Genomic DNA, 25,179 nt, shown 5'->3' with positions numbered 1-25,179 from the left:
AGTGAAAGGCACAAGGGGCCTGCAGTGCCTCCGGCCACCCGGACTGGGGGAGTCACGGGGCTAGTGAAAAGTCAGGCGCCACGGACAAGCCTCTTCCAGCCCAAAGTGCGCTTAGACTCGCTCCTCCCGCAGGGTGTACCTAGGCGGGTCCATCGCCAGCCAGGGAGAGGGGTGTGGGCAGAGAGGGAACAGGTGCGCGGCAGGGTCCGCCTCCTTCAACAGGTGAATCACCCCAGTTGAGTCTCGGTTCTCGTGATTCATACTCCGCTCGGCATGACTGGAGCAGGAGGGGGCCGGACGGGATCCCTGGGCTGCAGGCGCCCTCCCGGCGGGCTGGTCACTTGGTTCTGACCCTCGGGGCTGGAGTGCACCTGGGTCGGCCCACTTCCGGGGAGGGAGGTGGAGGAGCCCCTCCTCGCCGCCCACCCCCTAGCCCTGCCCTCCGTTCTTGTCCTGTGTACCTGGGCCGATCCATTCCCCAGAGCGCACGGGGGGTGGAGTAGCTTGGAGATCCATAGTGGGTCAAGCAAGTTTCTCCCCGAAAGCTGGAAGCGTGCTCTTCGCCCACGATGTTTCCTCTCATTAAAGTCCTAGAACAGGGTAGGGTGGGCGTGGAATAGGAACAAGGAACGGAAGCGGGAAGGGGAGGAGCAGGTACCCCTCCCAGGCTTGGTGCGCGCCGCGCCCCCTACCCTCCCGGTACCTGGGAGTGGACGCGCGGGCCCGACGCGCCCAGACGGCTGCGATGGCGCCTTCGGCCCGCCGCCTCTCCGGGGGGCTGGGCTCCTTTCCGGCCACCCCGGGCTGGGGCGCGGTAGTCCTCGCGTGGCTCTTTCTCAGCACCTTGTGCACAGGTACGGAGAGCGGGGCCCCTGGTGCCGCGGAACGGCGGGAGGGCACTATAGAAGGGCGATGGATGGAGTTCTACAGCGCCGAGGAGGCAAGAGAGCTGGGGGAGGGGGAGCGCATAGACTAAGCCCTCCTGATCCCCGGGGTCTCCGGAGATCCCGTGTGTGCCAGGGTGAGAGGAATTCCCCATTCGCGCCTGAGAGCGCTCCCCCGCCCTTGTTCAGAGATAACAGGAAGTGAAACTCCGGGACAGAGAACCCTGGAGCGGGAAGAATGGGACTCTTTGTGGGATAGGTGTGAGGGACCACCCGAGCACTGAGAAAGGCCGGGATGGGGACTTAGGAGGGCGCCGAGGTTTCCAAACTGGGGGGTAACAGTGAGAGAGTACTCCGGGGCTGGCTGAGACGACTCGTAGAGGGAGAGATCAAGAAACAGCGCCCTGGTCTTGGGTGGGTGCGGTATTAGGAACTCCCTACCCCTCCAATCCAACCTATCTCGTAACGGAGAGCTCTGAAGTATCTGTGTGTAAGGGTCTGGTGGGATGGACTTACGGACTTTGTTGGAAACTGGCAAACATTCACCTGGATTTAATGTTTATTTGGGTTGGGGTGTCAGGAGGCCTTTATCTTTCAGCAAACAACTTGTGGCGTGTTCATTAGAGAAGGCTTTGGGTGGGGTGAGGTGGGAGGTTGGTAGAGACATTATGGGAGCTGTAGCTACTTTATGGCAAAGCTGTTCAAACAACTCCAAAATCTACCCCACCTCCCCACCACCTCAAATTCAGAAAATCCAGAGTAACTTGGGACACTTGGTGGTTGTTTTTGAAGGGGGGCCTTGAGCACTGTGGGCTTCGTTGAGGGGCCATTTGGGCTTCCCTGTACAGGCCACAGAGAGGCCCTTTCCATGAGGGAATGGCCAATGGAAGAGGCGACTGGGGTGGATCAGAGGCCACACTCTTGAAGGAGGGACAGACAGGATGTCCCAGGAATCTGGCTGTGGACCTCGCACTGGCCACTTCAGCCCCCTGGGTCTATAAAACGGGCATGATTATCAGAGCTGCCTCACCGGTCCTGGGGATTAAGGAACAATGTGTGTCAGGCGCTCTGTAAAACCGTACACTTGTAAATGTCAAGGTGGTGACTGTGATGTTGTGCATTCCTGCTGAAGCACTTCCTTGAGCCCAGCGGCCCCTGCTGACTCTCTTCTTGTCCTCAGCTCCTGCTAGCGCCATCCAGGTGACTGTGTCAGACCCCTACCACGTGGTGATCCTCTTCCAACCTGTGACCCTACCCTGCACCTACCAGTTGACCACGACCCCCACAGCACCCATCGTGATCTGGAAGTACAAGTCTTTCTGCCGGGACCGCATCGCAGATGCCTTCTCCCCAGCCAGTGTGGACAACCAGCTCAACGCCCAGCTGGCGGCTGGTAACCCGGGCTACAACCCCTATGTGGAGTGCCAGGACAGCGTGCGCACTGTCAGGGTTGTGGCCACCAAGCAGGGCAATGCTGTGACCCTGGGAGACTACTACCAGGGCCGGAGGATCACCATCACAGGAAGTATGTTGGGTGGGGAGCGGAGAAGGCAAGGAGCTGGGCTGGGCTGGCTTGGGGAGGGGGTGGCACTGGCTCCCCCATGCCCAACCTGAAGTCCCCACCTGGAAGCTCGTCAGTGCCAGGGTCTGAAAGGATTGACAGAGAGGGAACCTTCCTTTACCCATCCATCCATTCCTATACTTATTTAACAGCAAAGATTTATTGACTACCTAATATATATACCAGGCACTGTCTGAGGCCCTGGAAATACAGCAGTAAACAAAATCATCAAATCCCTTCCCTCCTGGACCTCGAATTCTGGTGCGAGAGACAGACAAGATAAACACACTTGCCATCAAGTGCTTGAAAATAAAAGTGGTAATGAAGAGAGAGGCAGGGGTTCTATAATCATATTGATGATACCAGCAATAATGAGTAAAATTTATATAAGTAACAGCTTATTAAGGGACTCCTATGCGCCACCCTCTAACCCAGGCTGGTGTGGGTGAGCTCATTTAGACCGCAGTAATGGAGTGAGTGGATTCTAGTACTGTCATCTTACAGAGACCCAGAGAGGGAAGGTGACTTGCACTGGGTCTCGCAGCTGGTGGGATCCTAAGTCAGCCACTTGGGGCCTCGTCTCCAAGCTCGTAACCCTTTGCTTGCCCAGGGAGGTCAGCAAAGAACTCACCAAGGAGGTAACAAGGGTGAACCAAAGGGGTGAGGGATTTCAGTGGAGAAAGCTTCTGACTTGCCAAGTGCTTTACATACATTCTCCCTTTGAGTCCTCACACCCACATATGACACTCAGGACAGCTGAGGCATAGAGAGGGCAAGTAGCTCTTGTGTGTGTTGGCATGCAGCCAGGCAAGAGCTGGAATTGGGTTTCAAACCCAGGCTGCCCTCAGAGCCCTTGTCCTTGACTGTAATGCTGCCTGCCGATAGGAAGTCGGGACGAAGTGAGGGGTGGTGGGGAAGTCACTCGTTCATTCATCCATTCATTCAATGTTTATCGGCTAAGTGCCAGATGCTCTGGTACTGAGGATAGAGCATTGATCCGGACAGCTGACATCCCTGCCCTCAAGGAGGCGACAGTCTCATGGGATGAGACTGGCAGTAAACAAGCAGATAGAGTAAGAGGATTTCATAGGGTACTAAGTGCTACAAAGAAAGCAGACCTGGGTGTTGTGCTACGTGTAATAACTCGGGCGCCCATGTTAAGACCGCTGCAAATGTGATCTGAAGAGGAACCAGGGCTGACAAATCTAGAGGGCAGAGAGGAAGGTGTTGGGCAGCAGTGGGCGAGAGAAGGCTCATCTGCTTGAACAAGGATTAGAGTTTTCATCGTGGGCCTGGGGGCAGAGAGGGGCCTGGGGACAGAGAGGGACAAAGAGGGGCCTGCATCCCCTTGCAGACCCTAAGAAACCAGGCTGTGGAGTGCGCTCCTCCCCTCCGTCTGTGTAGACCATGGACAGGGACCCAGCCTGTCAGTCCTGTTCCAGGGAGGGACCAGCCCTGCTAGCCTTGAATTTCTATGGGCAGCTCAATCCAAAGCATCCTGCTCTTCTTGAGGATAAAAGGCTTCTGGCGCAGTTTGGTGAGGGATTCGGAGTTCAACCTGTACAGGCCCTGACTCCACAACCCAGGGACCTCTCCAGCCTGGACCAGGCATGAGTGGGCGGCCCCGCAGCCCTGTCAGGACAGCTCCAATGTTAATGGAATCACGCCTCCTCTGCTGAGCCCAGGACTCCAGGGGGGCCCTCCAGCTCCATCTGGGGCAGACTTTTCCCCGCTCCAGAGAACTCAGGCCCAGGTCTTTCAAGCTGTCTTGACCTGGGCCCATGTTTGATACAGGCTGTGATTTGTAAACATCCATTGTGCGTGTGGCCTCTCAGGAAGCCCAGCAGCCGTGGGTGCTTCCTTCGTTTCAGCTTTGCGGATGGAGAAAAGCGGAACTCCCTTGCGTGTTCCTAGGGTCACCAACTGCCTGGGTTTTAAAAGTGAAAGTCATCTTGGGCAAACCAGAGTGGTGCCCCTCACCTCGGTTGGGTCCTGCTCCCCTTTCCATCCTTCCCAGCTTTGGGTGACATGGGCACCTGGATAGGAGCCCCACTTCTACCTCTTTGGGCTGCTTGGGGCCCACATGCCACCCACCTCATGGCGCTGGACCTGAGAGCCCGTAGGACCCCTGAGACCCTGAGGGCTGCCTCTGCTGTGTGCGGATGGGGAATCAGAGGCCCAGAGGGGTGGAGGAAGGCCCAGCTTCCCAGCCAGAGACCCAACATCGTCTCCCCGCACCTCAAACAATTAGAGCAGTGCCCAGCCCAGGCGGTGTTAGGACCAGCCGTAGACCAGGAACAGGGTGCGCCTTGCAGGAAGGAGGTAGGCTCAGGCCTTAGAATTGATCAAAAGAAGCCGGAAAGCCATAGTTTTCATAGATTTTGAAAACATCACGCAGGCCAAACAAAATGCAGTGAGGCCAGGATCCGGCCCACAGGAGCCTGTGCTGTGACAGGGCTGCCTCCTCGCCCACCCTCAGCTCTGGACTCTGGCATGTGCAGGAGTCTGATTTGAAGATATAAGTGGAAAAGAGGATGGGCTGAGAGTGGGTAATGGAGAATCTAGAGGATTGGGGAAAGTAGCTTAGAGTTTTATGATGAGTCTGTGAAAGAATACTGGTAAAGGGACTGAGCACATAGCTCAGTGACTGAGGGCTGGACGTGTGACCATGGCGGGGATAGTGGAGGGATCGTGTCCACTTCTCCCTGTCTGCTCCGAAGGTCACCTTACCTGGAGGCCTCCCTGGATTACTTACACTCGCACAACCCCCACCTCCACCCTGGAGGCTCTTCCTGTCTGACCTTCATACTGCTTATCGCCCCCTGATCCGTGATATGTTTAAAGTTTTTATTTGTCTGTCTTTTCCAGGTAGGAGCTGAGCTCCGCAAGGGCAGGGATTTCCAGCTGCTGTCTGCAGTAGTGGTTCTCAAACGTGCGGGTCTTAGGCCCCCTCCCCACTCCATTACTGACGTCCTCCAAGAGCTTTGTTTTTATAGCTAGAAAACAGAGAGAAGGTTAAAAAATATTTAAAATGACAATCATGAACTCTATCAAGTAATACAAATAACATTTTTGAGAAAATAACTGTATTTTCCAAAACAAAAAATTTAATGGAAAAGTACGGCATTGTTTTTCTATTTTTGCCCATCTCCTTAACATCTGGCTAAATGGGAGGAGCTGGGTTCTCAAAGCTGCTTCTGCATTCAGTATGTCATGATAGCACGTGCCCGTAGCCTCTGGAAAACCCCATCGTACACTCATGAGAGATTAAGCGAGAAAGGCAAATATCTCACTATTACTACGAAAATAACTTTGACCTCAAGGATCCTCTGAAAAGGTCTTGGGGAACCCCAGGTTCCACGGGTCACACTTTGAGAACTATTGCTCTCTAGTATACCAGGTGTCTCAGATACCGCTAGGAACATCGGAGGCATTCAGTAGTCGTGTGTCCAGTATCAAATGACAATAGCAAGCACCTATTTGAATATAGCCAAGTGCCCAGAATGCTAAAGGTCGGGAGGAGGGAAGGGGTCCATTTCCAGTTCCTGGCCAGGCCCTGGGGACTCAGCAGTGACAGAGACACTGGGTTCTGTTTGCCTGAAGCCCACGTTCTCCTGGGGATGGAATTGCGGGCAGCCAGCCCCTAAGCCAGCTGGTATAATTCAGCTGTAGGGCTGAGAACACAGCCAGCAGAGGGAACAGCGCGAGCGGAAGCCCAGGTTGGGTGAGCCCTGTGAGGGGGACAGTGAGGAGGTGGGTGGGGTTGGAGCCTAGTGAGCCAAGGGGAGGGGTAGGGCCGAGGCAGGTGCAGCAACCAGTGGCCTGATTGAGCCAGGGAGCTTGTGGGCCAAGGTGAGGCATTTGGAATGGGGTAGACAGATGCTGAAAGTAGGTTTTTCTATGGATGTGAGGTCTTCTTTCCAAAGAAGGAAGAAGACTCTGTATCTTTCATTCCTTCAGCAACTGGACGATCCTCCGGTGGGTGCCAGGCGCCGCCGACTGGGGCACACGCACGGAGGCTGTCCTCAGAGCTGGCCTGGGGGAGGGCAGGTGGGAGGCGGGTCCGCGGGAGCCAGAACGGTCAGGAGGTGAGCTGCCATGAGCTGTGCGGCTGCTCTGGCCTGTTCCTATGTCCTGTCCATCACCAGGCCGAGGTGGAGTTGCCCAGCGAGTCTCACCCCTTCCTGCGTGGCGAATGGCCGAAGGGATTTAACTAATTAGGGCTTGAGGAGTCAAGAGGAAACCGGATGTGCTGAAGGACTTTCATTACTGGCATCATTAACAGGCTCCTTGCCCGGGGCTGCTTCAGAGGGGAGCGTCCCCAAGCCCCAGGCCTGACCTGGAATGTGGGGGCTGGTGGGGGCTGGATGGACTAGGGAGCTGGTCTGTCTCTCCCTCTCGCACCCAACCTTCTCACACCTGGGCGTCTCCTGATTCCTGGAACCTGGCCTGTTTATCTTTGCCTCCTTATCCTGGGTCCTCACTAGGCTCTGGGGTGGGTCGTGCCAGGAAGCTGAGGGGTGGCACAGGAAGGCCCCAGAGTGAGACCATCCCAGCTTCACGCCGATGAGCTGTGCTATTCCAGGTGGATTAAATCATCTCCCTAGACCTCTTCTACACTAAACAGGAAAGATAACAGTACCCACCTCACAGGCTTCTTGAAATTACCCGTAAAGTTTTGAGATCAGAGTCTAGGAGGTAGCTCGCCCTCGGTGTGAGTGATTGAATTCTCACTCGCTCCACCTGCAGCCCCCTTCCTGCTGGGCCCGAGGTGGGAGGACTCCGGCCCGGCCTGGGGTCAGGCGCCCCCTGCCCCGTGGTGCCCTCACTCGTCTCCTCCTGATGCAGATGCTGACCTGACCTTTGACCAGACGGCTTGGGGGGACAGTGGTGTGTACTACTGCTCGGTGGTCTCGGCCCAGGACCTCCAGGGGAACAACGAGGCCTATGCAGAGCTCATTGTCCTTGGTGAGTGGGCTGCGCCCTGAGGGGCGGGGGCGGGGGCGGGGCCTCTTCTGCCTCTTCTGTGCGTCTGCCCTCCAGCTCTGGGCTCTGTCGCCTGCTTTGCTCTCCCTGCACAGCACCACCAGTCACTTGGGCTTATCTGTACCCTGCACCCCTGGCAAGGACCCCACCCCCACCCCGCAACATTTCAAATAAGCCAGAGCCAAACTAGGAATAGTGAGAAATGGGGACTCCACCTCTTCCCAGTCTCAGTTTTTAAAAACATAGCAACAGTTGGTTGATCGGCAGTGAGCGAGGAAGGTCAATGGTGTGTATGACTGAGAGGAGGCTTCTGCCCTGCAGGGATGGCACTGTGTGGCTTGCTTGGTTAGGGCTCCCCTCAAGCAAGGCTGCCTGCACATGTCCAGGGAGGGCCAGGCTGGGGGACCCACCAGCAGCCCCCACCTGGTTGTGAGGCACCCTCTGCCACGTGTGGAAGGGATGCTGCCATTTGCTGGACGCTCTGTTCTCAGCCAACACATATAGTCCCGAGCGGTGTGCGCTATATGTGAGGTGCTGTCGGGCCACACGCTGCCATCATCACAGGCGTGATGCAAGGTGACTCATGTGTGAATGAGCACACATGACAGGGATCACGCAACAGAGTTCATGCCTGGGTGACAGAACCCATGCAGCAGTGACCCAGAGAGCTCTGTGCGTCCTTTGGTAAAAGGCACAATCTACATCGGGATGTCTCAGAATTGAGTTTCAGGACCCACTGACACAAATGGAAACCGGCAAATTTTTAAAGCATGAGGGACACAAGCGCACAACCCATCACCACCAGAGGAGTGACACCGCACGTGTCACGGAGCCTCTGGAAAGCTCCCCTGCACCTCTAACCAGAGGAGGAGTACGAGAAGTGAAAACAATGGCTTAGTGTTATTCAGAGAGTGGTTTGGCCTTGTGGACAGGACTACACTTTGAGAACCACTGGTTTACGTGCTGGAACCCCTCCGTGGGGCGCTGAGCTCCGGACAGAGCTTTGCTGGTGTAGAGCCGCTGTGCAGGTGTCCCCGAGATACAGTGCTTGTGGGGAATAGAGGGGCCGGTGGCCCAGAAGGGAAGGCACTAGCTGGGCCATGAAACTTGCGTAGGGAATCCTGGTGGGCAGAGAACCAGGGCCATACTGTGACATTTGTGGGCTATAGTCACATTTGCCTTCATGGGACTTCCTGTGGATTAAGAGAAAAGTATTTTATGATTGCATTGCTATAGAGACAACTCATTATTATATATTCAGTATTATTACATTTTTTTCCTTCAGAGTTTAAAACACATTAAAACATTTTCATGGGCCCTGGCATACTATGCCTGCTACGCCTGATGGAACAGGACTGGCCCTGTCACCTGGGAGGGAACCCCCTGGGGTGATGGGACCCGTGTATGTGGAAAAGACAGAGAGCCCAAGCTGAGGTTGAACCTTCAGAACCCATTGTGTATGTTCTAGAACGCTTTGGGGGCAACAGAATCCCCTGTGGCGTGTGAGACACTTAAATTATGTGATGGAAACCTTCTGGAAAACAGCAATCACGTGGGGTGGGGAGGGTGCAGGAAACGCATGCTAGGACCCTCCTAGGCCACCAACCCCATCTCTGCTGCAGGGCACACCTCCACCCTGACGAGCCTGGAGCTGGGCTTCAGGAGAGGGGCGGCCTGGGTGGCCCTTGCCAGCATAATCTGTCTCTCTTTTGTCCCTCCAGGCAGGACCTCGGGGGTGGCTGAGCTCTTACCAGGTTTTCAGGCGGGGCCCATGGAAGGTACGGGGTGGAGTCCCCCACACACCACTGACCGCTTCTGTCTAAGTATCCTCCCCTGCCCTAAACAGCGCTCGCTCGGACCCCACTAACCCTGCCTGACTCCAACTCTGTAGCATCTAGTGATGCTGTGGGCTGGTCCTCTGGGCTGGGATGGGCTAGCTGATGAGGAGCTGGGATGTAGGCAGGGGGCTCATGTGACTGGTGCCTGCAATGCTCTTCTGGGGGTTGGGATCTGGGCAGCTGGCTCTCTGTCCCCTCTCAAGGCTATAGCTTGTCTTGCTCTGGATGGGTTGCCTCTCGTTTACCGCCTGGTCTGGATGAGCCCAGGGCAAGTTCCCTAACTCTGGGATTGGCCTGGGTTGTAGAGGAGCGGGTGCCCCTCTGCGGCCCCAGCCTCCACATAGAGATTCGAGCAAGGGCTGCAGCTTCCCAGCAAGCTTTGCAAAACGCGCCCCCCACCCCCTGCCCCAGCTCTGCACTGTCCCCCATGCCTGTGTCCCTGCGCCCTCCCAGGCTTCCCAGCTCAGGGCCTGTCCTCATCTCTCTGCAGACTGGCTGTTCGTGGTCGTGGTCTGCCTGGCCGTCTTCCTCGTCTTCCTCCTCCTGGGCATCTGCTGGTGTCAGTGCTGCCCCCATACCTGCTGCTGTTACGTCAGGTGTCCCTGCTGCCCCGACAAGTGCTGCTGCCCAGAGGCTCGTAAGTGCCCCTCGTGTGTATGACCCCACTTGGCCTCCCCCTGGGTCCAAGGGGAGGAGGCGGCCATCTGCCCGCCTCCTGGGACAGAGCTACTCGCCAGTCTGGAGGTTATGAGGGGAACAATTTGGGAGAAAATAGGCCAAGGAGGTCCTGCTGTTTTAGATTATCATTTAGATACTTCAACTTTTCGCTTCCTTTTACTTTTGATCTATTTTGAGTCTTTCCTTCTGAAAAGATAATCTCTGCATGTGGTAAAAAAAAATAGTACAAACATTCTTTACTGGAAAGTAAAGCTCCCTTTAAAAACAAACTGAAGTGGAAAAAGGTAAGTAACCAAACGAGGTTTACAGCCCCACCAAAGTTTTGCAGCTTTTAACAACTCACACCCACACAGGCACTCCAGCTTTCCCACGGATGCCGGTGAAGGACATACCTGGCACGTCCGAGTGGGTCCCCGCAGGGCTGGGACGGGGCGAGGGACCAGAGATGGCAGGAGAAGAAGCCAACAAAACAGGGTGGGGAAAGGGAGAGTCTCCCTCCTCCCGCTGCCCCATTTCCCCTCCTCAAGGACGTCAGTGCGGCCAGTTCCCTGTGGCCTTCCAGAGGGCTTCCCGGTGAACCAGCGCCTCTGCACTCAGTTGTCCGGAAGTTTCCATGACTGTTTTCATCAAGTCTGAGGTGGAAGTTTACACTGGTCACTTCTTTGTATTCAGATGTGTCTGTTCTCTTGTCCCTCGTGTTGAGAGCATCTTTCTCTACTATTTCTTAGTGAGGGCACCTCGCCTTTTCCCTTGTCATTGTCAAGTTCACCGTATCTTTGGTGGATGAACAGATGATACATCAACAGTTGGAAACAAATAACTTTACATGTTAGGAGCACCTAGAAGGTGAGAGACAAGAGAGGGGCTCTTCTCACGGCCCCTGCTCATTTCTAGGCCAACAGTGAACAGGTGGCGGAAAAAATTACCCATGTATCCAGACTGAGGTGCGCTGGCATACTGATATTCAAGGTGTCCACGGGCTGTAACTCCAGTGTAACACAGGTCAAGTAAACTCAAGGCACTTGTTGCAAGCTTGGACAGGTGGGGGTGTGAGGCCTGGCTGGACACCTTACCTGTCTGGAAGCCCAGTGAGTGACCTCCCCTCTCAGCCCTAGTTTCCTCTATAAAATGAGGCCATAGCAGAGCCTGCTGTACAAGGTGAGTTGGGATCCGGCAAACTGCTGTGTCCGGCATTCATTGTGCGGCTCGGCCTGCATAGAGGGCTCCATGCCCACTGGCCGCTGGACTTGGCCGCTGTCAGCGTCGGTGATGACCGAGGGCCAGGATGCAAATCACAGCCCTGTCCCTCCTACCATGTGACCTCAGATGAGCAGTCTGTTTTCCCTCTCTGCAAGGTCCTGGAGTCACGGGGGGTGTCATGAGCGGGGGTGTCATGAGCGTTAAAGGAAGATTGTGTGCAAGGGCCCAGCATGGGGCCACAGCTCGGTGCGTGCAGGTCACTGAACTCAGCGGTGGGCAACCTGCTCATCACCATTTAAGTACCACTGCCCTGACAAGAGAAACCCACTGCTCTCTGGAGGCCCGTGCTGGCCTTCCCCTCTCCCTCTCGCCATTAGTTGAGAGCTTCTTGCTTCTTGCTCAGGTAGCGGGTGTTAATCCACTTCATGGGTGGGGTAGGAGCCCCAAGGGCTGCAACCAGGTTTGCAGTTACCCCACTAATTAAGGCTGGGACCAGGACTGTGAATGCCTGTCCCAGGCCCCCGTTTCCTCCATCCTGAGACCCTGTTACCCCAAACTGAGGTCCTATTAACTCCCTGCCGGAGGCCCTGTTATTTCTGCCATAGCCACAGCCGATCTGGTGCAGCAACTCCCACAGCTCATTATAAAACAGCAGATCAACTGAGCACTCTGAACCTTCTGCTTCCCAACTGAATCAGAGGCGAAAAGAGCTTTCTGAGCCCGTCTCCCCACTCCACCTTCCAGTCCCAGGAAGGAAGCGACTTGCCCAGGCCCAAGACTTGGCTGCACCAGAACCCAGCCTCTTGCCCGGGAGGGAGGCAGCGAGGAGGATTTGCCCTTGAGCTGTCAAGCCTAGAACCGGTGGAGGGGGGTGGGCGGGGTGGGCGTGGCCCCAAGTTGGAAACACTAGAGGAGATGCTTTGCTGCTTGGCTGAGGCAAGTGAGCGTTGAGGCTCCCAGGCTCCTGCTTCAGACTGATTCCCATCATGTCTGGGTCTGGAAGACCCCGTGGGGGGCACCCAGCAGGCACGAGAGGGGAGCGGGCATGGGATCCCCCTGCTCCAGATGATCCATTTTTCTAGAGCAGGGGTTCAGCTGCCAAAGGGACTGCTTGATTCTAGCGTGTGGGTCCAACACATGGGCATCCCTGCCCCTGTTGCTCTGTAAGAATGCAGGCCTGGGGTGGCCACGTTTCGTGGTAAGTTGGCAGGAGAGTTGGGATTTTATGTAAAACTTTGTCAGATGTTGGCAAACCATTATACAGTCAAACCAACCATACTGACCTGTCAGATAGGCTACGGGCTGCCAGTGTACACCCGCGTCCTAAAACTTCCGTGAGGAATGACACAGGTGTGGACTCAGTGAAGCCGATTTCCCCTTGCCTCAGGGACCCTGCAGAAACCATCCAAGCACCTAGGAAAGCTGCTCAGCTGGTGGGGCGGAGGCCTTGGGGGGAAGAGTAGGGAGAAGGCACATGTCCCTCCACATCCTCCTCTATCAGTGAAGGGCATTGTGGCTCCTGGGCCTTCTCATGCTTTGTGTCCTCCCCAGTGTATGCTGCTGGCAAAGCAGCCACCTCTGGCGTCCCGAGCATCTACGCCCCCAGCACCTATGCCCACCTCTCCCCTGCCAAGACCCCGCCCCCACCAGCCATGATTCCCATGGGCCCTCTCTACAACGGGTACTCTGGAGACTTCGACAGGAATAGCTCAGGTGAGGCCTGGGGGAGCCAGGAGCAACCAGGGCAGGGGGTAGGCTGGGCATTTGGCCATTAAGGGGTCTGGGGCTGGAAGAGGGATTAGGGGCAGGGGAGAGGGGGCTGGGAATTCAGGATTTTGCTCCAGATGGGCAGTTACTGACAGCCAATCTCCCCCAGTTGGCGGCCACAGCTCCCAGGTACCCCTGCTTCGTGACACAGACAGCAATGTGACCTCTGGTGAGAACCAATCGTTATGAGGTTGGACATGCCTGTAGAGGAGGGGGCTGGGTCAGTGTCCATTCTCCCAAACTGATCACCTCCATCTCTTGTCCCTAGAAATCCGTAGTGGCTATAGGATTCAGGCCAACCAGCAGGACGACTCCATGCGGGTCCTGTACTACATGGAGAAGGAGCTGGCCAACTTTGACCCTTCTCGACCTGGTCCCCCCAATGGCCGTGTAGAGCGAGGTGAGCAGGTGCCTTGGGATCTGAGGGATTCTTGAGGGGGTTGGGGGAAGCATGTCTTCCTGATACCTGCCCTTGGGATGCTTGCTCCAAATCCTAGACACAATTCCTCATTCTCTACCATCATTCCAATGAAGTGCACAGGACCCTGCACATCATCACTCAATAGATGAGAAGCCTAGGGCCCCCTAGAGAGTGTATGAGCCAAGGGGTGACACCACTGGACCCCAGGGCTCCTGCCATTAGGTCCTGATCTCCTCCCACCAGTAAGTGACACCTTCCTTCCCTCCAGCCATGAGTGAAGTCACCTCTCTCCACGAGGACGACTGGAGAGCCCGGCCTTACCGGGGCCCTGCCCTCACCCCAATCCGGGATGAGGAATGGGGTCACCACTCACCCCGGAGTTCCAGAAGGTGGGAGCAAGAGTCTCCCAGGGAGCGGCCAGGGAGTGGCTGGAGGTCCGGGCGGCCCCGGGCTCATTCTGTGGATGCTCTGGATGACCTCACCCGGCCCACCTCTGCTGAATCAGGGAGGAGGTCTCCCCCAAGTAGTGGGAGGAGGGCTTATTCACCCCCCCGAAGCCGCAGCCGTGATGACCTCTACAACCAAGACGACTCAAGGCACTTTCCACACTCCCGGGATCCCTGCTACGATGACTTCAGGTCTAGAGACCGCCCTCATGCTGACTCTAGAGCCCGCTACCCTCGCTCCAAGGACCCCCGGGATGATGGCTCTAGGTCTGGGGACCCCGAATATGATGGGCGGTTACTAGAAGAGGCCTTGAGGAAAAAGAAGCCAGCAGAAAGGAGGCCTTACAGGGAGGAAGAGGAGGAGGCCTACTACCCTCCAGCGCCTCCCCCTTACTCTGAGACTGATTCCCAGGCCTCACGGGAGCGCAGGCTTAAGAAGGTAAGTGAATAGCCCTCCCTGGCTCTAAGAACCTTTCTGGACCCTCTTCTCCAGTCTTCCTCAGCTCACACCCTTGTTTCTTTCTTTCTCCCTTGCAGAACTTGGCCCTGAGTCGGGAAAGTTTAGTCGTCTGATCTCAACGTTTTGTAGGTAGCTTTTGTACTTTTTTTTTTTTTAATTTGAGGACTACTGATGATCTTCCCCTCCTAAGACTAATAAAATTTATGATCACAAGTCCTAAGTCCGGAGGGAATCGTTTGTTTTACTGCGCGAGGTGGGGAGCCCAAAAGCTGCTGTGTGTGTGTCTGCAAAGGCCGCATGTCCAGTTCTCTCATGGGACTTGCATCCAGAGCCAGGAGTAAAGGACCCGCTCTGCCTTCTCCCAGTCTCCGAGGCCAGGAGTACGTGCCCCACGCTGGCCCCGCCCCACCCTGCGTGCGCGCCCCGGCCCCGCCCAGATGTGCGCATGCGCTTCGCGGCCCCGCCATCGCACATTTCAGCCCCACCACCGGGGGCGCGCGTGCGCGCTCCACGTCCCTTCCACCCCATTCTCCCCTCCCCCACGACCTACTTTTCTGTCTCCAAACCCCGCCGCCTGCCTCGTCCTCGGCGACGAGAGCCCCTCCTCTGGGTCCCCCGGCGTTCCATCTGGGCCCGCGTTCCACCCAGGCGGCCTGCCGGCGGATGCCGGGCGGCCGCGAAGGCGGTAGTGGCGACCTCCCGCCCCGCTGAGACCCGGCCCGCGCGCCCGCCCTCCATCCGAGACAGACAGCGCGCGCGCTCCCCGGGGGCTGCCCTCCCCCCGAGCGCGCGTCGGCCCCGGGCTCGCGCCGCCGCCGCCGCCGCCGCGCGCGCGCAGCTCAAGTAAAGGAGGAAAAAAAAGGGGGAAAAAATAGAAAGCGGCGGCCGCTGCAGCAGCGATCCGCCGCCGGACTGGGCCAGGCCGGGCGGCGGACGCGCGAGCCGGCGATCCGGGGGAGAGGCGACGGCCATCCAGGGCGGGCCGGGTCTAGGAAAAAAGTCGCGGCGGCGGCGGCGGCTGCTCAGGGAAGGAGGCCCAAGGGCCGCGTGCAGCGGGCGGGGGGCGGCCTCGCTGCGTTCCGGAGCCTAGAGCTGCCCGGAGCCGGCCCGCGGGCGAGCGAGCGGAGGCGGCGGCGGCGGCTGCAGGAGCAGCGGCGGCGGCGGCGGCGGCATCTCCTCCTCACATGACCCCACTGTTTGTCCCCGTGATCAGCGCGAGCGGCTCCCGTGTCTCCTCCGTCCCCTCCTGCCGCGCGGCGTGAGCGCCGGGCTCGGGGCCCCCCCGGCCGCCCGCCCCCTCCCCTCCCTCCCTCCCCTCCCCTCCCCTCCCCCCCGGGCCCGGCGCCCCCCCCGCCCCCACCCCCCCATGGACATGCTGGACCCGGGTCTGGATCCCGCTGCCTCGGCCACCGCTGCTGCAGCCTCCAGGTAAGGACGCCCGGCCGGTCCGTGCCCCCGCGCGCCCTGCCCCGGCCCTTTGGCCGAGCGGCCGGGCCGCCATGATCCCCAGCGGCCGCCGGGCCCAGCTCAAAATGGAGGCCGCGAGGGAGGGGGGACCCGCGCGAAATACCCCTGGCCCCTGGTCCCCGCGGAGCCCCAGCCCCAGACTGGGCCGGGCGGCATGGGAGTCCTGCACCTGGGCAGGGGGGCGGGGGAGCGGTTGGCCCTGACCCCCTCTTCTTCCCGTCCTCCCCGCAGTCACGATAAGGGACCCGAGGCAGAGGAGGGTGTCGAGCTGCAGGAAGGTGAGTGCTCGCGGGGTCCACCGGGGCCGCGGCCTGCGCCCGAGGTGGGCACTGGGGGCGCCCCGGCCCGCGCCACCTCTGACCATCCCCCCTACCCTCCTCCGACCGCAGGCGGGGACGGCCCTGGGGCGGAGGAGCAGACGGCGGTGGCCATCGCCAGCGTCCAGCAGGCGGCGTTCGGTGACCACAACATCCAGTACCAATTCCGCACAGAGAATAATGGAGGACAGGTGAGGCTGCGGGCCCGGGCCCCGGCGGGGAAGTGGAAGATTGAGCCCAGGGCTGAGCGGGCGGGCTGGGAGGGGCTCGGACCTGGCCCCTGCCCGGACCCCAGCGCGGGTCTCGCTGCTCTGCCGCCCCCTGCAGGTGACATACCGCGTAGTCCAGGTGACTGATGGTCAGCTGGACGGCCAGGGCGACACAGCAGGCGCCGTCAGCGTCGTGTCTACGGCTGCCTTCGCGGGGGGGCAGCAGGCTGTGACCCAGGTGGGTGTGGATGGCGCCACCCAGCGCCCCGGCCCCGCTGCTGCCTCTGTGCCCCCAGGTCCCGCAGCGCCCTTCCCACTGGTAGGTTTCCAGCAACCCCTGGGGGGATGGAGAAGGGACACTGACTCTGTTTTGGGGGAGCCCCAAGGGGTAGGGCGGGGGGGACACAGATGCTGCCTTCAGGTCTTCTGGTCAAATCCCTGTTTTGCACAGTGAAACTTTGGGCAAGACTTTTGGAGCATATTTTTTCTCTTTTTCTGTAAAATGGGGATCATGGTAACAGGAAAGCCTTTTAGAGTTAAAAGTGGGTCAGTTCACCAAGTGATTGCTGAGTACCTGCCAAGTATCAGGGCTGTGAGACACGGAAGAGTGGCACACACAGAGGAGTTCCCTACCCTCTGTAGAGAATATGATAAACATCAAACACAGCAACTAGAGGATGGGTTGGGGAACAAAGATGGCTAAGGGTGGCCTCTGTGTCCTCCTACCCCTTAGGCTGTAATCCAAAATCCCTTCAGCAATGGTGGCAGCCCGGCAGCTGAGGCTGTCAGTGGGGAGGCACGATTTGCCTATTTCCCAGCGTCCAGTGTGGGAGATACCACGGCTGTGTCCGTACAGACCACAGACCAGAGCTTGCAGGCCGGAGGTAAAGGAAGGAAGGGGCCAGGGCGGAAGGCAGGGGAGGCAACAGGCCTAGCAGGGAGGGAAGCCCCCAGCCAGTTCTGACTCTGTCCCCATTTGTAGCACTAATCCCCGCTTTCCCTGCAGGCCAGTTCTATGTCATGATGACGCCCCAGGACGTGCTTCAGACAGGAACGCAGAGGACAATTGCACCCCGGACGCACCCCTACTCCCCGTATGTACAGGAGACCTGGCCCCAGGAGTAGGGGACACTGGGAGAGCCTGGTGCGGGGGCCCCAGAAAGGGAAGGTCTTCTGGAATGGGAGCTAGGCAGTTGAGCACACAGCAGGCAGTTGGTGTATTTTGTGGTCAGTTTCTGCTTCCCTAGTTTAAGTAAATAAGATATCCTTTTTCTCTCTCCATGTGGATTTATTTTGCATAGATAATTTCTAAGTCTGACTCCTTAAAAAACATTGGGACAAACGGCCCTGAGATGACTCGAGCCCATTTTTTCCATCCTTTTCTAGGAAAATCGATGGAACGAGAACGCCACGGGATGAGAGGAGGAGAGCTCAGCACAATGAAGGTAAGGTCAGGATGGAGCACCTGGGCCTCACAGGCACGGCCGTGCCTGGTGCTGGAAGTCATAGGTCAGCGGGTATGCTGCAAGGAGTGTTTGTTGAAGGCTGGGAAGGTGGAAACAGGGAGGAGAAGTTCATTGTCAGGAGCAGGTAGGCAGGAGGTACCAGCTGCAGTGGTTTGTCATCGTGGCTAGTGACTTTGAGTTAACCACCAGTGTTTTAAATGGCAAGCTTCACATTCACGTATGGCTTTTCTGCTCCTCTTGAAACGCTGGGTTTATCTGACTCTCCTGGACCTGCCTTCCTACGTGACAGCTCTTTTGCTCAAGTCCTTCATTGCCCTGCCAGCCTGGCTTCCGAAAATGGCTCTGCTCTAAGAGCGGGCACGGCGGAAGACGAAACTGCAGGAAGCTGTGCCGCTGGCTGAGGCTGGAGCATCCTGTCCTTCTCAGTTGATGTTTACCAAATCCCACCCTCAGGTCACTTTGGCTCTCCATACGGTGCCCCCGTCCCCAACCCCATCAGCAGCCACTGCAGTGGACGTAGCCACTCACCAGTCCAGGGGACACTTCTACCCACACATGTCACTCAGCAGATATTTCCTGAAGGTGGAGTCTAGGCTGGACAGCACATGTCCTGTGTCAGGTCTGGGGCCGGGTCTGGAGTGTCACCGAAGCTCAGAGTAGTTCAGGCTGGTGTCTGACAGAACAGTGACTTGGGGTCAGGTGACATTTCTCCAGGGAGGTGGCCTTTGGGAGTGCCTGTCTGGCAGAGGGAAGCGCAGGAAGGCAGGGTGGAGTGAGGCTGCTTTGGGGGTGCTGGTTTGCTTATGGCAGAGGTTCCATGTGAAATGCTTGGGAGGAGAGAGCTGGGAGGGTCAAGGAGGGCCTTGAATGTCAGGGCAAGGCCCTGAGAGTCCAGAAGATGTTTGATTGGGGCTGGGCTCACGCAGCTGTGTTCAGCTGCTCGGTGAACTTAAGTGTTCACCCAGCAGATACGTTACATACTATGTGCCAGCCCCTGTGGTAGGCCTCGGATACAGCAGATAACAGAACAGATGACAGCTTGGCCCTCCCAGGACGTTCACTCCAGTGGGAGAGACAGAAACTACACAAAGCTACAAAGTAACATCAGGTAGTGAAAGTCATAAATCACTTAAAGGAACATAAGGCCAGGAAAGGAGGTGCAGGGTTATGGCAGCAGTGTGATCTCTAGGCTTTTCTAGAAGTGACACTTGAGGCCTGAGTGGGCCAACCACGTTCCTGAGGAGGAGTCCCAGGTAGAGGGAGCAGCGAGTGTCAACACCCAGGCCTGAGCCGGCACACACTTGGTTGTTGTGTTTGGAGACAAGCAGAATTCAGGAAAGGAAAGAGGAAGTTGGCGGGGTTGTGGGAGGACTGGCCAGGGCCAGACCACATGGGGCCTTGTCAGAGGCTTTCCTGAGGTCACCCCTCCTCTGGGATCTTTATTCTAGTTTGAAGGGAAGCCAGCAGAAAATTTGTGTATGGAGGCTGGGTGGTAAGGGTGATGGGATACCAGAGTCTAGGAAAATGGGCGGTGACTGCAGACGTGAACCTCAGACAGGACGGGAAAAGGACTTGGGGGCGGGTAGGGAGAAGATTCTAAGGCTGAACAATCAAGGTTTTCTGAATCAGGGTTTCATGACTGGGTCAGGTCTGTTTAAAGGGAAGGGGTGAGTTGGAGCTTGGTTTTGGGTGTGGCAGGTTTGAGGGGCCTCCGACCGGCTACCCGGGCAGTCTTGGTTCTGCTGCTGACTGCTTGTGTGACCTTAGGCTGGTTCTTACTCTCTCTGCCTGTTCATAGTCTCCTGTAAGAATGAGTTAGCGCAGCTACCCCAGAGGCTCATAGCAAGGGTGCAGCGCTTTGAGACTGAACCCCCCAGCTCAGTCTCAAAGCGCCTCCTGTGTGCCTCCTGGTAAGACTGTAGCAAACAGCTCTGGGGGTACCATCCGGCCACCCTTCTCCCCACTCTCACTCTTGGCCTCTCAGAGGATTAATCCACTTCCAAACAGTCTTGAATCTTTCTCATGCTATAAGTCAGTCTTGGTCATAACCTTGCCCTTGCCCTCCAGGTGCAGCCTGCCCCCTCTCCAAACCTGCGGAGTGTTTGACAACCACCCCCCCCCCCGCCATCCCCCATGTACCCTGGGCAGTCTGGTTTCTCTACCAAAACGGCTCCATTTAAGGTCACCTGCGACAACCTCATTGCCAAATTCACTGGCTTCCTTTCTTGTCTGCGCTCCAGGCATCTGACCCTGCCTGTTCTCTCCTTTCGGGAATGTTCCTTTCTGCTCTACCTGTCTGGTTCTCCTACGCTCCTTGCTTCTCCTTCCTCAGAGGAGGGGTCCCCAGTCACTCTGGGAAACTTGTTAACAATCATGATCTGCAGACTGTCCCCACGAATCGCTGAATGGGCAGGTCAGAGGGAAGCCTGGGAGTCTCTGTCTCAGCCAGTTCCCCAGGTGACTCTTCACAGCAGGTGAGCTTAGAAACTGCTTTGGCTGTTGGTGGTTCTTACGGCCCGGCACCTCCTTCCAGTGACCTCGGGAGAGTGAAACATTAGGCCCAGGTTTGGTCACTGTCCCCAAGACCCTGTCCCCAGTTGTCAGTGTTCATCAGTTCTCCCAGGAGAGAGTCTGCGAGCTTTCTCCAGAAAAGTATGTGACTCCAAAAAGGCCCTCCAAGAAGGACACCTGCTCCTCAGTGTCCTCCCAGGGCCTCCCCCGCACCCTGCATATTGACAGTGCACAGAGCTGTCTCTGTGGAGCGCCGTCTCTCTGGAGCTCTGGGCCCGCATGTTGAAGTGCCCTTTCAGAATCTCCATTTCTGAATGTCCTTGAAACACCTTGAACCCAACTTGTCCAAAACAGAACCTGTCCCCCGTCCTCCCAGAGGCTCCTGTGCAGCATTGGTTCTTCCAGAGCAGCAGAAGTTGCCCATGTCACGATTACCCAGCCGGTCCAGAGAGCCCGGCCACCTCCAGCTCTGCCCTCTTCCCTCACGTCCGCAAGTCCTGAGAGGCTGTGCTGAGGTGGAATGGACCTCAGATCTGCTCTTTCTCCTGTATTCCCTCTTTCCCACATTTCTTGGTACCACAGGAGCCCATCTCTGGGCTGCGAAGTCCTGTGGGGCCCTGAGGGACTAAGTACACTTGGTGTGGCCGGAAATGGGTGGATGGCCCATGGTGAACTGGGGCCTGTGTGTCCCACCTGACGGGCGGCCTCCCAGCACCAGCCACTGCTGCCAGAACCTCTGAGAAGCCAGAGATCCAGAACTTGATGAGAAATCTGATTTTTGAATTACTTTTTCTATTTAATTGGTTTTCACTCTTACTCATTTACTCCTATTTAATTTGAGTTAAATTTGCTGGGGTTCCCCCGCCCACTTTTAAGGATTACTTCAAGCTTTTCTCTTTTCTCAGTACATCCCTTTACTGTTGCAGATTGCAATCTAACACGGCTTTAGCTACGTCCCGTCTGGATATATATTGTGTTTCATTATCATTCAGTTCAAAACATCTAGCTTTTCTCCTAATTCTTCTTTGACTTGGGTTATTTAGGAGTGTGTTTAATTTATAAATACTTCTGGATTTTCTGAGTGTCTTTTTGTTAATGACTTTAATCTCGTTTCGTTGTGATTGGAGAACATACCCTATGGATATAATTTCAGTTCTTTGAAATTTATCGAGACTTATTTTATGGCCCCAGACGTGGTCTATTTTAGTAAAAGTTTTTGTGTGCACTTGAGAAGCGTGGATATCTGCTCTTGTGTGTGGAGTGTTCCCTCAGCGATAACTAGGTCAAATTGCTTGACAGTGTTCAGGTTTCAATCCTGATTTTTTTGTCTCCTTGTCCTGCCCATTACTGAGAAGGGGAGTTGATGTTTCCAGCTCTGTTTGTGAATTTGTCTGTTTCTCCCATCAGTCTGCAGATTTTCCTTCTAAGTTATGTTTTGAATATTCTGTGAATATGACTGAAGCACTCTGTGGAACGGACATGGCCTGGGTTTTAACTGATCCTCCTCCATTTCAGTTGTGCCAGAGTAGTCTGCCCAAGCTGCAGGCCTGACTGCATCACCACAGAGGGATGAAAAGGCCCTAGACTCGAGGGCCTAGACCCCTGGGGAAGAGAAGATGAGGTCCAGACCTGCTGGTGGGACATTCAGGTCCTTCACAACTGGTTTTTACAACCTTTTCCTGCCACCCTGCCCCACTCCCCCACTGACCAAAGTATTCCCGTGTCACTGTTTCTGGTTTTGTTTTTTGTTTGTTTGTTTTTAATGGAGGCCTTGGGGATTGAACCCAGGACCTCCACTGAGCTATACCCTTACCCCCCATTTCTCGGCTTTTTGACACCTGTCTACCTTATGTCCCTCCTCTCAGAAACCAGCCCAAATGTCTCCTTTCTAAGCCTTTCTTTGCAGAAACACCCCACCACTCTCACTCTCACTCTTGGCGTTGCTCCACCCTGGCATTGCCCAGGCACTCAGTACAGCCTTTGGTTATAACACGTAATCCTGTGGTGTCAGTGTCTCCTGTTCACGTGCATTTCCTGGTGGTGCTGTGAGTGCCAGCAGGACAGAGGTTGAGTCCACCGTGGACTCCGGCCTCGTGGAGTGCCCTGCGCACAGCAGGGTGGGCAGTCCATTTTAAAGAAGGAAATGGGAACTGAGGAAGATGTGCCACGCCTCCCCCCCAACCCCGCCCCGGTGGCCTGAAGTGAGTGCGTGGGGTAGAGCTGCAGCCTGGTGCCCGGGCCCGGGGATGCCGGACTGCATAAAGGTAGAGACAGGCTGAGGCACCATCTGCCCGTCGAGATCCTCGGTTGGAACCTTAGACCCAAACATGCTGCCGGCTACGTGGTGGCAGTGCTGCCAGGCCCCGGCTAGACTCAGCTCTGCTGCTGCTTTGGGCCACGGAGTTCCCGGGGACTGTAGGGCGTGGCTGTCCCCGCCAGGAAGGTTCACTCAGCACAAATAATGGGGCCCAGGTCCTGTGCACTGGCTGACCCTAGGGCCAGGATCAGGTGAAGCTCCAGCCTGGGCACCGTTCTGACCGTGGTCTGGGGGAGGTTTCGGTGGAAAAAAGAGAGGGAGAAGGAGGGTCTGTGTGGGAGAGTATTGTCACCTAGGCCAAAGTGAGTGACACTTGGAGGTGGGGAAGGACTGGCCAGCACCGAATGGACAGGACCGAGCAGCAGGAGAGGACAGGACAGTTGGATTTGCCTGTGAGAGGCCAGGCATGTTCTTTGAGGGAACAGCTGGGTTGTGTGGCAGTGCTGGCCTCAGAAGAGATGAGGAGTAAGGGACGTGCTTCTGGCCCACCCCACCTTTGTCTTCCTCTACTAGACCCTCACCCAACCCCAAGAAAATGCCCTCTCGCTCTTCCTTCCAGATCCCACTTATCAGCCCCGTCCCCCCTCCTCCACAAACACTGCCTTCATTTGTTCGTGGGCCGTCCTGGCAGGGGAGTTGGGGATTGGTGGGGTGGGGACTTGTGTGTCCTCAGCAGGACCTGTTGCTGGGCAGAGTGGGTAAGGAAGGGCTTTGCTCAGGGAGCCAAACAGGGGTCTTGGCCTGCAATGTGGGCAGACGGCAGGCTGCTGTCACAGGTCGTGACGTGGGCCTGGTAAGGAGCCAGAGTGAAGACACATGAGCCCTGTCTGAAGGGGGCAGCTGCCACTTGACTCAGCAGACATAGTGAGATGGTGGCATTTTATGAAATAAAACCACAAATCTGGACTGTTTAAGTAAAACCTACCACTAGTTTGCAAACCTGCCCTTCAGGATAGGGTTCATGTTCCTGGGTGGTCCAGGGCCAGCCTGGGTTGCTGAGATTGCTGCTGGGGCCCTGGAGAAGGATTTTAAGTAGATGTGAGGCGTGTTCAGACTGTCATTTTCAGGGTGAAGAGGAAGACAGGATCATGGGCCCCAGAACACCAGGGAGACCCGAGGATTGTGGAGAATCAGACGCAGGGGCCATGGGGACTGGAGAGGGGCGCTGGGTCCTGTGTACAGGGGCTCTGGCCTGTTCTTGCCTCCCAAGAATATGTGCCCACCGTAGTCACACCTCCATTTCTCAGAAGAGGCCAATTGTTATGTGGAATTCTAAATGTTGGCTCCAATTTTTTAAAACCTACGGGGCAGGGAAACAACGATCCCCACAGCCCCCAGCCATTGGTTCTGCCCTTCAGGTGCCTGTGGCCCTTGATGGCGAGAGTTTCTTTGTTCCTCCCAGGAGGCTGCCTGGGTTCAGATCCCGGCCCCGTGCTGGCTCATGGTGAGCCTGGGCCCGCGCTGGGCCTCGGTGGCCTTGGGTCTCCTGGCATGTGCCTTGGGGGTAAATGGCCTCGGCGCAGAGGAGGCCCTGTGAGCACAGCCTTGTTCTTGCTGTCATTCCCGCAGTGGAGCGGAGGCGAAGAGACAAGATCAACAACTGGATCGTCCAGCTTTCAAAAATCATTCCAGATTGTAATGCGGATAATAGCAAGACGGGAGCGGTGAGTGTCCTCTGGCCCCTCTGCCCTCGGGGCTGCGGCTGGCCCGCAGAGCCCCGGGCGGCCCGTCCTGGGCTGAGCCGGTGGGCTGAGGCCGGGCGGCGCCGGCTGACGGGTGCCCACCCCGCAGAGTAAAGGCGGGATCCTGTCCAAGGCCTGCGACTACATCCGGGAGCTGCGCCAGACCAACCAGCGCATGCAGGAGACCTTTAAGGAGGCCGAGCGGCTGCAGATGGACAACGAGCTCCTGAGGCAGCAGGTGAGGCCCAGGCCGCGGGCTGTCGGGGGGCAGGAACCCCAGGACGCAGGGAGCCAGCCCCGGGCTGCTTGTCCCCTGTCATGTCACAGATCGAGGAGCTGAAGAACGAGAACGCCGTGCTCCGCGCCCAGCTGCAGCAGCACAACCTGGAGATGGTGGGCGAGAGCGCGCGGCAGTGACGCCCACCCCACCGTGCGGCGGGGGCTCCGGCCTCCGCTGTCCCCTTCCCCAGCCCTTAGCACAGAGAGGGACAGACGCCCCTCCCCCAGCTGCGTTTTTTTATAGTAGATTTTTAACAAAAAACGGAGAGAAATCATGCATTTCTGTGGATAAGCGCCCACCGCTCTCCTCAACTTGGAAAGGATGACCCTCCTCCCCCGTCTGTCTGTCTCCCTTCTGGCGGCCCCCACGAAGCCCCGGCACTTCTACTGGTCTCGCCCGGAGGCAAGAGGGAGGAGGACAGAGGCCCTGCCATATGCCTCTGCCTCCTTGGTCTCTAGAGGTACTGAGACAGGGTGCTTACGGGAAGGAGGGGAGCCTATGGGGGTCCCCGGGGCCTGGACCTAAGCAGGGAGGCCATGTCCCACCCCACCTCTTGTTTCTGGAACCCTGCTCCCCTTTGGGTGTGTGAGTGTGTTTTAATTTTCTTTATGGAGAAATGGACAAAAAAAAAATAGAGAGAGAGAGGTATTTAACTGCAATAAACTGGCCCCATGTGGCCCCGCCTTGTC

The 25,179-nt window shown here is 56.9% G+C and overlaps 2 protein-coding genes across 4 annotated transcripts; both read left to right on the top strand.

Annotated features, from left to right (window-relative positions):
* The first annotated feature begins 475 nt into the window (after nt 1–475).
* Nucleotides 476–14,461, top strand: LSR (lipolysis stimulated lipoprotein receptor). Of its 3 annotated transcripts, XM_072967215.1 has the most exons (10): nt 478–854; nt 2,065–2,409; nt 7,294–7,413; nt 9,153–9,209; nt 9,760–9,906; nt 12,699–12,860; nt 13,024–13,083; nt 13,183–13,314; nt 13,604–14,220; nt 14,319–14,461. In XM_072967215.1, exons 1-10 carry the CDS (start codon nt 746–748, stop codon nt 14,352–14,354), a joined length of 1,785 nt encoding a protein of 594 aa, XP_072823316.1. In that variant the 5' UTR covers nt 478–745; the 3' UTR covers nt 14,355–14,461. The 3 variants fall into 3 exon arrangements, with proteins under 3 accessions (XP_072823318.1, XP_072823316.1, XP_072823317.1); XM_072967216.1 differs by lacking the exon at nt 9,153–9,209 and having other exon boundaries at nt 479–854; XM_072967217.1 differs by lacking the exons at nt 9,153–9,209; nt 9,760–9,906 and having other exon boundaries at nt 476–854.
* Nucleotides 14,462–15,030: 569 nt separating this feature from the next.
* Nucleotides 15,031–25,179, top strand: USF2 (upstream transcription factor 2, c-fos interacting). Its single transcript, XM_072967218.1, has 10 exons — nt 15,031–15,669; nt 15,940–15,986; nt 16,098–16,216; nt 16,353–16,553; nt 16,968–17,118; nt 17,241–17,328; nt 17,621–17,679; nt 24,098–24,192; nt 24,320–24,448; nt 24,538–25,179. Exons 1-10 carry the CDS (start codon nt 15,608–15,610, stop codon nt 24,625–24,627), a joined length of 1,041 nt encoding a protein of 346 aa, XP_072823319.1. The 5' UTR covers nt 15,031–15,607; the 3' UTR covers nt 24,628–25,179.

This window comes from Vicugna pacos, chromosome 9 (genome assembly GCF_048564905.1).
Source record: "Vicugna pacos chromosome 9, VicPac4, whole genome shotgun sequence".
NCBI lineage: Eukaryota > Metazoa > Chordata > Mammalia > Artiodactyla > Camelidae > Vicugna > Vicugna pacos.
This window is presented reverse-complemented; position numbering and strand designations above follow the sequence as displayed.